This window comes from Perca flavescens, chromosome 12 (genome assembly GCF_004354835.1).
Source record: "Perca flavescens isolate YP-PL-M2 chromosome 12, PFLA_1.0, whole genome shotgun sequence".
Classification (NCBI taxonomy): domain Eukaryota; kingdom Metazoa; phylum Chordata; class Actinopteri; order Perciformes; family Percidae; genus Perca; species Perca flavescens.
In genome coordinates, this window is record NC_041342.1 from 5,601,174 (window position 1) to 5,613,368 (window position 12,195).

At 42.1% G+C, this 12,195-nt stretch overlaps 1 protein-coding gene across 1 annotated transcript; it reads right to left on the minus strand.

Annotated features, from left to right (window-relative positions):
• Positions 1-4,596: 4,596 nt before the first annotated feature.
• LOC114565744 (fizzy-related protein homolog) lies at positions 4,597-12,028 on the minus strand. Its single transcript, XM_028593964.1, has 14 exons — positions 11,840-12,028; positions 10,993-11,066; positions 10,373-10,501; positions 10,151-10,214; positions 9,031-9,161; positions 8,853-8,938; positions 8,568-8,751; positions 8,365-8,430; positions 7,936-8,038; positions 7,610-7,794; positions 7,253-7,486; positions 5,335-5,439; positions 4,871-4,963; positions 4,597-4,760 (listed from the first exon to the last, which is right to left on the minus strand). Exons 2-14 carry the CDS (start codon positions 11,059-11,061, stop codon positions 4,719-4,721), a joined length of 1,491 nt encoding a protein of 496 aa, XP_028449765.1. The 5' UTR covers positions 11,062-11,066; positions 11,840-12,028; the 3' UTR covers positions 4,597-4,718.
• Between the last annotated feature and the right edge of the window lie 167 nt (positions 12,029-12,195).

The following is a 12,195-nucleotide window of genomic DNA, read 5'->3' on the forward strand; positions in this document are numbered from 1 at the left end:
TGTTTTTCATGCTCTGGGTAAAACACTATGCTTGTGTGGGCTGGACTGATAATATGATGAACATTTGCTGACTTTCAGGGAGCAAGGTGAGGCCACAGGATGTTTTTCTGCCGTTAAAAACTCTCGCTCTTACAATGTGATGCATAACCGAGGACAAAATGAAACCAGATACAATCTCTGTTGGGATGTTTAACCTTCCTCAAAGATGGTTATAATCCTGCGAGTCAGCATTACTGGCAGGATTTTTCTTTTAGTGAGTGTTTGAGGAATTTCTACTCCTGCACCATCGAGAGCGTCCTGACGGGGAACATCACTGCCTGACACGGAAACAGCACCAAACAGAATCTCAAGGCCATGCAAAGAGCGGTTTGACCGGCTGAACATAAAATAGGTGGTGCTTTACTCTGCCTAATGGATATTTAGACCAGACACTGCAATAATAAGGCTAGAAAAATCATTAAGGATCCCAACCACCCGGATAGCACCCTTCTCTCCCTGTTGAGGTCAGGAAGAAGGTTCCGATACACCAGGCCAGCACTGAGAGGCTCAGGAGGAGCTTCTACTCTCAGGACACTAGGAGTACGTGCCAGGTCCTTAAATTTCATCCACGTTTCCTCCACTTGTTTCCTTTCGAGGAGAGGAAACGAGGAAATGTGTTTTTAGAGGGATGAGACATCCTTTCCTCTGAAGCATCACGTGAATTTGTCGGCTGTGCGGGTTAGCAACGGCTTTCAGCTGCGCGGCTTCCGGGAAGGCTGCTCTCCTGTATCCTCGCTCATAGATCCTCAGAGATCCATCCTCACTCCTCACTCCTCGGGGCAGGAGTAAGAGCTATGAGACAGCCTTCACAAAGGCGGACCACAACGACGGGATTACAAATCACTGGAATCATATTTTATATGATTTCATCCATCCGTCTTCAACTGCCTTTCTGGGGGTGCGTCGCAGGGGCAGCACCTCCATCAGTGGACCCCAAACTTCCCTTTCCCGAGCCACATTAACCAGCTCTGACTTTGGGGGTCCCGAGACATTCCCAGGCCAGGGCGGAGATATAACCTCTCCATCCAGCCCAGGGTCTTCCCCAAAGCCTCCTCCCAGCTGGACCTGCCTGGAACACCAGCCTAGGGAGACGCCCAGGGGGCATCCTCACCAGATGACCGAACCACCTCAGCTGGCTCCTTTCCTCCGAGTTCCTTACTGATGACTGAGATTCTCACCCTATCTCTAAGGGAGACGCCAACCACACTTCTGAGAAAACCCATGTTGACTGCTTGTACCCGCGATCTAGTTCTTTTGGATTGATTGATTGATTTCTCACCTTTAAGGTAACATGGTTAAGGTTGATTGTGTGTGGTAGCAACAGTGTAGCACTGACTCTGGAGCTGCTCATAGCATGGCTCCCTCTGGTGTTAACTTTGAATTTGGACAATACTGGAAGCCACATCTTCTGACAGGTGACAAATTAAAGGAATTATAATAACAATTCAGTTGAACTCCTTTTGGGATCTTTTGAAATCAAGAAGAAAGATAAAGGACCTGTGTGTATGTGTGTGTGTAAACGTGGCCTCCAAACCTAGCGTTGCCTTCAGATAACGTAAAAACGTTGAAGGCCCTCTCTTCGTTCGGGGCGACTGTAGAAACATGGCGGACTCCGAGGAAGAGGATCTGCTCCCTATACGAAGGGCTCATCCTAAACTAATGAAAACGACTCTAGATAAAGGACCTGTGTGTATGTGTGTGTGTAAACGTGGCCTCCAAACCTAGCGTTGCCTTCAGATAACGTAAAAACGTTGAAGGCCCTCTCTTCGTTCGGGGCGACTGTAGAAACATGGCGGACTCCGAGGAAGAGGATCTGCTCCCTATACGAAGGGCTCATCCTAAACTAATGAAAACGACTCTTAGTTTCAGGTGATTATATACTTATATGAACATTATGAATATTTTATACCAATCCTGCCAATAGATCCCCATAAATCCTAGAAACTGCTCCTTTAAAGCACTAGTGTAGGCAATATTCTGTTTATTTTTTTATTCTTATTCACTTTTTTGTACATTCCTACCCTGTGTGGCACTCTTTCGTCTGAAGAAGAAGTAAATCATTAAAAACAGGTCACAAATGTGTGGTTTCCTTTCTTAAAGGAACACGCCGACTTATTGGGAATTTAGCTTATTCACCGTAACCCCCAGAGTTAGACAAGTCGATACATACCCTTCTCATCTCCGTGCGTGCTGTAATGCTGTCTGACGGCTCCAGCGGCATCAGGCCAGCACAGAACATGCAGGTGAATTGTTCCAGCAATCCTACTGCTCCGAATAAGTGACAAAATAACGCCAACATGTTCCTATTTACATGTTGTGATTTGTAGAGTCACAGCGTGTACAAAAAACAACGTAACATGAGACACAGCCGTCTTCTAACTGTAAACCAACCCGGGAACTATATTCTCAGGCGGAAGAATATAGTACTTGGGCGGAGTGATATGCTCGCAGCAAGCCTGTCTGAGAATATAGTTCCCGGTTTGTTTCTCTGTTAGAAGATGGCTGTGTCTCATGTTACATTGTTTTTTGTACACGCTGTGACTCTACAAATCATGTAAAACATGTAAATAGGAACATGTTGGCGTTATTTTGTCACTTTTGTCACAATTTGGAGCAGTAGGCTAGTTGGAACCAGTTACCTGCAGGATCTGTGCTAGGCTAAGCTAATGTTGGAACCGTCAGGCAGCGTTACAGCACGCACAGAGATGAGAAGGGTATGTATCGACTTGTCTTACTCTGGGGGTTACGGTGAATAAGCTAAATTCCCAATAAGTCGCCGTGTTCCTTTAAACAAAAAAACTAAAACCGGCTGGGCCCTGTATCTTTTAGCTAACATTTACAACCGCCTGTGGAGAAATACACATTCGGTTCTCTAGAGAATATTTACGTTAGCTGAATTAAGAAAAACTACAATGCCCATGTTCATGGTAAAGAAGGGACAGGTCACCCAGTGCATCTCATTCATGTGTTTCGGAGCTCTATGAATCAGTCTTAAGCTATATGAGGCTTTGCCTACACGTTTGTATAGATCAGTTCATTGATCTGATCTTGCCTGAACTAGAAAGCATCATATTACAATGATTTCATGCCTTTTACGTCACAGCAGTAGACTGATCTTATAGATGTATACTATTGAGTTATGGGACAGTAAAACCGCGACAACGTGAGGTACAAGATATGATCATTTATTTGTTGATTATCTCTCAGTACAGAAATATTTTTCTTTTTAACATTCTTTTTGTAATTCAAGTTGGCAGCATTGTCTTGATTTTGAAGTGGCATTAAAAGAAATAAAGTCTAGCAACGAAAACTGCCCATCGACCTCCCTCAGATAACATTAGTAAACAAACAAGCCATTTCTGTACAATAACTTTTCTTCACAACACAAATAAATAGCATTCGTTTAAATGTGGCGCGCTAGTTGACTCAAACATTCAAACGGGGGAAAATGATCAAAACTGGGAGAAAACAAATTGCAGATGATATGAAATCCTTTTTTCCCCCCCAGATAAAAACAAAAGTATAACTGAATGACTGCTCAACACATAAATGGTCTGAAGTAGCAAAAGACAAAGTGCCCTGAGCTGGAATATCTTAAGACGCAGCACAAAGCAGGAGCTCTGCACAAAACAGCATTTCCCTCTCATTTAACCCCACGTTTTACCATGTGCTTTCGTTGCTGTTACAAACTACACTGATAAGCCAAAGTGTATTCATTTGAACTTTCCTTGCCTGATCTTCCATTTAGGAAAGTCGGAAAACAAGATGAGTGAAAAGCATCTACACAAGTCAAGTTGAATCTTTTTGCTTTTATGTGAACTACTTTTGTGAGCGACCGTTCTACAGTGCTAGATGTGCCGTATGCCATGACAAGAGAGATTACGAAACAATGAGCCAATACTGCTTAATATCATTAGACTAAAATTAACTTAATGCAAGATTTAAAAACAAAAAAAAGAAGGAGATCAGGTCCATTCTTCCGATCCTTGTTAACCATTAACAGTTCTCGAAATGGCGTGGAATTATGTAATCGGTTATCAGTGTAAATGAAACATTATTGTTCCTCAGTAAAATACAAAAAGACGAGCTGGGATTTTTCTGCAAACCTGAACAAAGCCAAACCTACTCCACAGATCAGACCAGAAACTGCAGTTTCACACATAAAAGAGGAAAACTCCACCAGCATTTGAAACAAACACACTGGTAGGAATATATGTTAAAAATGATTTAGTTTTAGTTTTTTTTTAAAACAAAAGAAAACCTAAATAAAATAAATAAGACAATCAAAAAGGACAAACTCAAATTTTGGCAGGTAAGCACAACGTCAGTCTGTAAACAAAACATAATCACGTCGGGAGGGAAGCGACCCCCAAAACGCTCCTCCTCCTCAGAGATCACTGGTCTGATGGGGGCGGCCGCGGCTCCATCCTTCAGGAGGAAGTGGAATACTGTACGTGTGTGTGTGTGCGTGTGTGTGTCCTCTGCCCTCGACACTCTCCAGCTCTCTCCCACCACCAGCTACAACCTGGCTAAACAACTAAGGACAATTGTGGGGGGGGGGGGGTCCTCTGTAGACTACTGAGGTGAAAACTCAAAGAAAGGGCCCATTTTCAGCTTGATACATGCGAAGATGAATTCCCTTCCTGGCTTTATTCCGTCATAGCACAGAGGCTTGCTCACTACCGGATCCTGGTGAAGAGGTTCAGCACTGACACAGATTCCTAAAAGAGGGAGGGAGACGTAAGATGTAAGACAACGTCCAAAAAGTGAAAGACAAAGGAGGGAACAACGAAAACGGTCTTAGACGTAAAGTGAGAGGTAGCGAGGATACCTTAGTGGATCTCATCTTGCTAAAGACGTTCCAGAAGCGAAGCGTTTCATCTCCGGCTCCAGTCACAATGGCTTCTCCGTCAGGGGACATGGCCTGCACACGGGACTCATTATTAGACACGGAATATACAGCACCAGAACGCCAAAGTAATCAGGGGCATTTCTTTTTTGTGTGAGACACTTCAGAATTTCACTTCCAGGAAAACATCCCGACATTTTGTTTGTCAGAGTTGATTCTATTTCTTTGATTTGAAGAAATAAACAAAGGAGAATTATAATACTTCATCGGCACATTTCTCACTTTTAACTAAAAAGGTTTTAGTGAGTGCACCTATTTTGTTTATTAGATTGTGTCTTATATTCATTTCCCAGCAATATATTCATATTATCTTATATTAACTTTTTAGCGCCTAGCTTGTTGCTTCACTTTTGGGACAGACAGACAGTCTGTCAGCACACACTGACCAGGTAGAGTACTCTGTAGGAATGTCCGGTAAGTTTGGCCACTTGAGTGAGAGAGGGATACTTCCACACCAGGATCTGGTTCTGGGAATAACCATGTGTGCTGACCTGCAAAAAAAACAAACAGTGCTTTTCACATATTTGCCTCAGACAAAGTACATTGTTCGTTTGGGACATATACTGCCTGCATACTGTCAAATAAAATCATTACAAAGGCCATAACTCTGCTTAGATTACAGACAGATGCATTTAGCTTAGCTCAAAGACTGGAAGCAGGGCAAACCGTTTTCTTCAGTCGACCTTTCAACAACACTAGAATTGTGTCATTTACATGATGTATCTTGTTGGGTAGCAACACATCCTGGAGTCACCTTGACGGAGTTCAGTTACTACAGTGTGCAAGTACCGTAGTGGTCTTATTATAAGACAACTCCCCCCTTTTTCAAGTCTCATTTTTGGAAAAATACTTTATAAAAGCCAAATATTGTTTTCATAAAGAAAATTATTTTATTTGAAAATAATTCTAATAAAAAGTTTTAGATGAAAGTGTCGCATTGAATTCTATGGTAAATATTTCCGAGGCCTTCAGCTGAAGCTCTGGTAACGGGCATCCCATCGTTACGTTTTTCTGTGACGTAACCACACACCCTCCCGTCAATCTCTTGACGCCTCGTTGTACTTCCATTCTGCTTCCGAATTCTGGGCTTTTTGTAGCTGGATATACACTACCGGTCAAAAGTTTGGGGTCACTTAGAAATTTCCATTCCAGACAGAATACCAGCAGAGATCAGTTGCATTGTTTTTTTTAATCAGGGCAGCAGTTTTCAGATTACATTATGTGCTTACATAATTGCAAAATGGTTCTCGACTGTTGTAGACAGAAGTGGCTGAAGAAATGCTTGAAATTCCATGCTTTTTGGTCTAAACGTCATACCCAAATTAAAAGTGGTACAGCTCCCATATACTTTGACACTCAGGGGTGTGCCTGATATCATTGGAAAGGAAACACTCAAGTTGTGTCAGGGTGATTCTAGGCCTTACTGACACAGAGTTACAGAGGCTAGAATGGAGATTTTTTATTTCTGTCCAAGTTATAAATCTGTAAAATTATTAAAATACACTGTTGTAAACACATCTGACAGGTGACAGACAACACAGCATTAGCCACGTCTCAGCTTACTACAGAAAAAAATTCAGAAGCTAAAAGACTCAAAAATGGATTTTATATGAATTCTTTTCTACAAATATGTCTTTTAATTTGGGTATGACGTTTAGACCAAAAAGCATGAATTTCAAGTGTTTCTTCAGCCACTTCTTTCTACAACAGTCGAGAACCCTTTTGCAATTATGTAAGCAAATAATGTAATCTGAAAACTGCTGCCCTGGTTAAAAAAAAACAATACAACTGATCTCAGCAGGTATTGTGTCTGGAATGGAAATTTCTAAGTGACCCCAAACTTTTGACCGGTAGTGTATATCATTTGTTTTGTCTATGTATGAATGTGGATAAGGTTAGTGACAGTGAGATGCTTGCTACAGCTACACTTCTAGTGATGAGTCAGCGAAAAACACGTTTTATTTGTCTGAGTCACGGCTTTGTTCTAACGCTGATGGGCTCTCTCTATCGCTCTGCTTTTTTGCCTAGCTGTTTGTAATATTAAAATAAAATTGATTATGGATCATTTTATTTCTATAGTTTATATCGGACTTCTCTATTGGCTGTTGAAACAGGTGATGTCCCTTACGTTCTGCGACTTAAACAGCTGAAAGTCTAGAGCCCGATTATAAGACAACCCCACTTTTTCAGACTTTGTTTTTTTTATCTCGTCTTATATTCGGACCACTACGGTAGCAACTTTACTATGAAAAGATAACGTATAACATGCAGTATGCATGACTAGCAAAACTTCCAGTGACTCACCAGTTCGTTAGTGTGCTTGGACCAGGCCAGGTTGCAGACCTGAGAGCCGGTGTCTGTGCACTGTAAGGGCTGGCCGGTCAGAGTGTTCCAGAAGCGGATGCAGCGGTCGGCGGTGCCGCCTCCAGAGGCCAGCAGGCCGTGCTGGTGGGGAGACCAGGCGATGGCCTTCACTGCAGCCAAGTGCTCAGTGTACTGCTGCACCGGGAGGACGCTCGAGTGGTTCCACACAAGCAACTACAGACAGCAGGGAGAAACGAGGGGAGAGGAGGTCGAGAAACGGGATGTTTTATGAAAAAAAAACGTGGTCCTGATATTGATGTGTAGATCACAAACAGGTGAGATTCTCCGTCTACATACCTTGTTGTCATTTCCACCCGAGGCTAGCAGCTGGTGGTCCGTGCTCCACTTGAGCCCGCAGACTTCCTGTCTGTGTCCTTGGAGACGGCGCTCCGACTGGAGAGGCGGGGCTCTGATGTCCCTCTGCAGGATCACGCGATCGCGGCTCCCAGACGACAGCTGGTCCGCGTTCCATGCCAACGCACCTGGCGGCGAAGAATGAAATCAAAAGGGAAAGAGGATTCACCGACCGTGAATGAGAGATGTTGCTAAACAACTGTGTGAAAATGAATAAACGGTTGTAATGTGAATGTCTCCGCCTCCATGTCTCCGGCCAATCCACTCACCCACTCTGGCTGTGTGTCCTTCTAGTACGGAGAGCTTCTTCCCTGCTGCTGCATCCCAGATCTGTACATAGCCTTTATGAGTCCCCACCGCCACCAGGTTACCCTAAAAGTAGACAACACACTCTGAATATCACACTGACATGTCAAGGGTCTGAAATGACTTCAAAACAGCATTTACCAAAAAAAAAAAAAACTCCATTTCCCTTTTTACTAAACACCAAGTTCTTTTCCATTACAGATCTTTGCCAGGTCAATTGGAGTAATTTTGTCACTAACTCTTTGCTTGATCAGTTAAAAAGTGAATAGAGTTTTGCTGTGCAGGTTCTACTACAATCGTATTTGAGATGTTATATTATATATATTTTTTTTTTTTTATGTAACCCTGACAACAATTTGAAAAAGATGACAATAGATGACAGTGAAACTCACCCTCTCGGACCAGCCCACTGATGTTACAGAATCTCCTTCTACAGAAAGGTCACATAGGCGTGTCACCTAAAAAGACAAAAACACAGATTAACCTGAAGTCCAAGAGGCAGTTCAATTACATCCTGCGATAACATGTGCGATACGCGGTGTTAACCGATCCCACGCACACACACACGCACACGCACACGCACACGCACACGCACCTGGCTGGTGCAGGCACTCCACAAGTAGACACAGGTACCCAGTCCAACACTGAGCACGTTCAGAGAGGACCAGTCCACTAGGTTGAGGTAGAAGTCGTCCTGAAGCTCTGGTGCATCCAGGACTTTGAAGGGAATTTTGGATATTTTGCGGGTAGGTTTCCTTGGCGACCGCAGCAGTTTCTGGCTGCAAAGCACAACTCAATTTAGTTAAGGAATACAACGCTACTTCTCCAAAAATGGAGGGAGAGATGACATTTTTAAGGAATGACAAGGAAAACATGGTACCTGTTGCTACTGACAGGTGACAGAGAATATGGAGAGACTGTGTTTCCATCCTCTTCTGGCAGAGCCCTCTTAGCACTTACGGAATACTACATAACACAAAGAGAGGATTATTGATGCAGGAAAAACTCCCCATGAAACCAATGCATTGAAAGTTACAGACATGTTAACTATTGTTTACACTAAAAAGGCTTCTCTTGGCAGGAGTGGATGGCTGCAGACGGCGGTCCTCTGACTGGGGGTCCTGGACTTTCTCGATTCCCGCTCCTAGCAGCTCGTTCTTCAGCAGGGCTGAGTAAGCCAGACCATCCGCTGAAGGCAGAGGGAGAGACAGAGGGGAAATCAGACCAGGCTGTCCAAATGATTAAGTTCAAACACTGTGCTCCCTCTGCAATTTTAGCTCTCTCTCACAGCTCTAAAGATCAGGGAGAATTTTTCACAAAGCTTTGTTTCGTCCTTATCTCCAGTTTCCATGAGCCTGTCCAGGCTTAGTCAACAAGAGAAGGTCACATTATCAACTTTGACTGGAGCAGACAGAGAAACCTGCAGAAATAATCTGACTCAAACTAGATACACATCCCAACTATTACAGCCATAAGATAACTCAGGGTTACATTACTATCCTGATCATTTTCATAATCAAGGTAATTCTGCAATACAGTCATCTCTAGAGCTAAAAATTGATCTGCAATTTTGATAATCAATTATTCATTTTAAGCAAAAAGGGCAAGAAAAAATATTCAAAGGTTGCAGCTTCTCAAATGTGAATATTTTCTGGATTTCTTATTGTTCTATGACAGTAAATTGAATATCTTTGGGCTTTGGACTGTTGTACAAAACAACACATTTGAAGGCATCAACTTGAGACAGGCATATCTTTTTGCAATTTGCTGACATCGTATAGACCAAACAAGTAATGTATAATACAAATGAATGCTACTGTAGTTTCCGCACAAGTAGTCTTAAATACATCACAGCAATGAAACTGAAGAAAAAAATACACCCTCAAATTTTTAAGAAAAATCTTTTCTAAAACATAAATCCACCACAAAATGTACTTAATTCCTGCATTATAATGCACTTTTGGTCAGAGTCTTTGTAACACACAGCAAAATACATGTCATAAAATTATTCAACTGTCTGCAGTAAAGGAAGGATGCACCAGTTCCTCAGAAGCATAGCACAATATTTCATATTGGTACAAGTGTACCAATAATAATTGGCACAACGCTGTGTCATGATCTATTATTATATTAACTTAATCCCATGCCTAGTCTAGGACATAACGGTGAATTGATTACCTTTGTTGCCGTCTGTTGTGCCATCTTTGGTTTTTCTGTTTTGATTGTGTGACTTTTCAATTTCCTACATCAGAAAGTGGAATACATAAACATTCGTGGACGGCAATTACAGGCAAGCAAGAGAAAAATGGCACGGTTTGGATTTTTTTTCTTCATAAGCTAATATCAACACTTAGATCTTGAGAACACAGCGGAGTCCTGGGTGTATTGCAGCGGACTCACATTGATGCGGTGGAAGTTGACACTCCAGTTGGCTCCAGCCCGGGAGGGAATAAAGCGATCACCATGCTTGCTAGGGGAGGACAGGGGGGAGCTGGTGGGTGTCAGAGCTCGCACCGCTCCTAACACTTTCTACACAAGTGGAGAGAGGAGAAAACCTTTTCTGACTGGAGGCCAAACACAAACCGGCCTTGGACAGAGATGTGGAAACTTGGTAACAAAGCAGAAAGATCATTTAGGTGGCAGATGGTACTTTTGTCTGAGGTGGTAACAACAGGAGGCATCATTCACAAAACACAGTCATTTGGCCAGGGAGGTCTTGTTTTCACTCAACACTAGCGACATCGTCAAAAGAAAGAGACCGGCCTGTTAAACCATTTATTCTTCCAACACATGGAGAGTAACACCATCTCCGTCCATCCTGAGTCCTTTGCTAGTTAAGAATCCTCTTTGGGAGAGGTTATCATCATGCTATCGTAGGGATAAGGACCTAAACACACCAGTGATACTAGTCCACACTGTAAGCCTCGGATAGATGAGGCAATTTAGGTTAATTTTTTAGGAACTATTTGTTCCAAAGAAAACAGCTCCTTAATATACAAGTGTGCGTATTATTTACTTACTACAGGGCTTGCGTTCTCATTTTGAATGTTGATCTGTCTGAGCAGCCTGCACTCGTAGTCCTGATCCATGATGCCTGAAAACAAATTAAAACTGATCATCAACACATGTATAACATCATCATATAACGGTTTCCTGAATGCACATCTCTACTCTCATAGCTATGACTTGCTGACTTCTGGTCAATCCTTTTGACACTGATAGCTACGCCTATTTAGCGCAGACATGACTGTTGAGCAAAAGACATAATAATAACGTCACCGTTTAGGGGTTTCAACAAAAGATTTTTTTTCAATCGATCAATCTTGATCTACTTTTTTTTTCTTCTTCAATAAATGAATGACAAAAACATTTATCAGAAGACGTCCCTCCGATATCGCCATGTAACGTTATTTAATTTGGTATTCGGTAAAGAAAATAATAGTGACTCACTTGAATCCCACTAAAACTAGCTAACTAGGGGCAAATCTGTTCGCAAATGACAATGACATTAATTACAGTGCATGTGCGGGTGGGCTCAGTCTTCTGCTAACAACACTTAATGTTAACGGTAGCTAATTATCTTTGTGAGAACTAACATAGCGATAGTTTACTGTATAAACCATCCTAACTGCATGCTTGCTGGTTCCATTAGACAAAAATACAGTTGTGGCTAGTGGCTATCGCTGATCTGTAATCGTGACGCTAAAATTATATAAAAAAAACCAAATAATTATATAATCCAGCATACAGAGCTATGCTAATGCTAAAGCTAGCTAAGTGACCTAGCTAACGTAAAATACGCTAGCTGTCCGGCTAATGAATTAGCAACATTGTTTGTTCACAATCTACTCCTGTATTAACACCTACCACTCCCGGATACACTCTAATTGTTACGCGCAGTTGAATTGTTTTTCTTAGTGGTGTCAATTCCAGTTGAAATGTCTTGTTTTATGCGTTTGACTCTTTAAAACAGAGCATGCTAAACACAATTGTTTTCTTTTGCCGAGCGTTCAATTTGGGTTCGCTAAGCATCACGGGAAGGATGTGACGTCACTATATTTGAATCACACATTCTGCGTTGCTAAGGAAACCATTAAAGAAACGTGTCAGTTACTTATATATGTCAATGGTCAGTTATCAACAGACTGCCTCCTACATCCTTTTATGAAGAGAGTTATGTCAAACAAAAAAGCATTTGACAAATCAAACAGCTTATTTTCAGT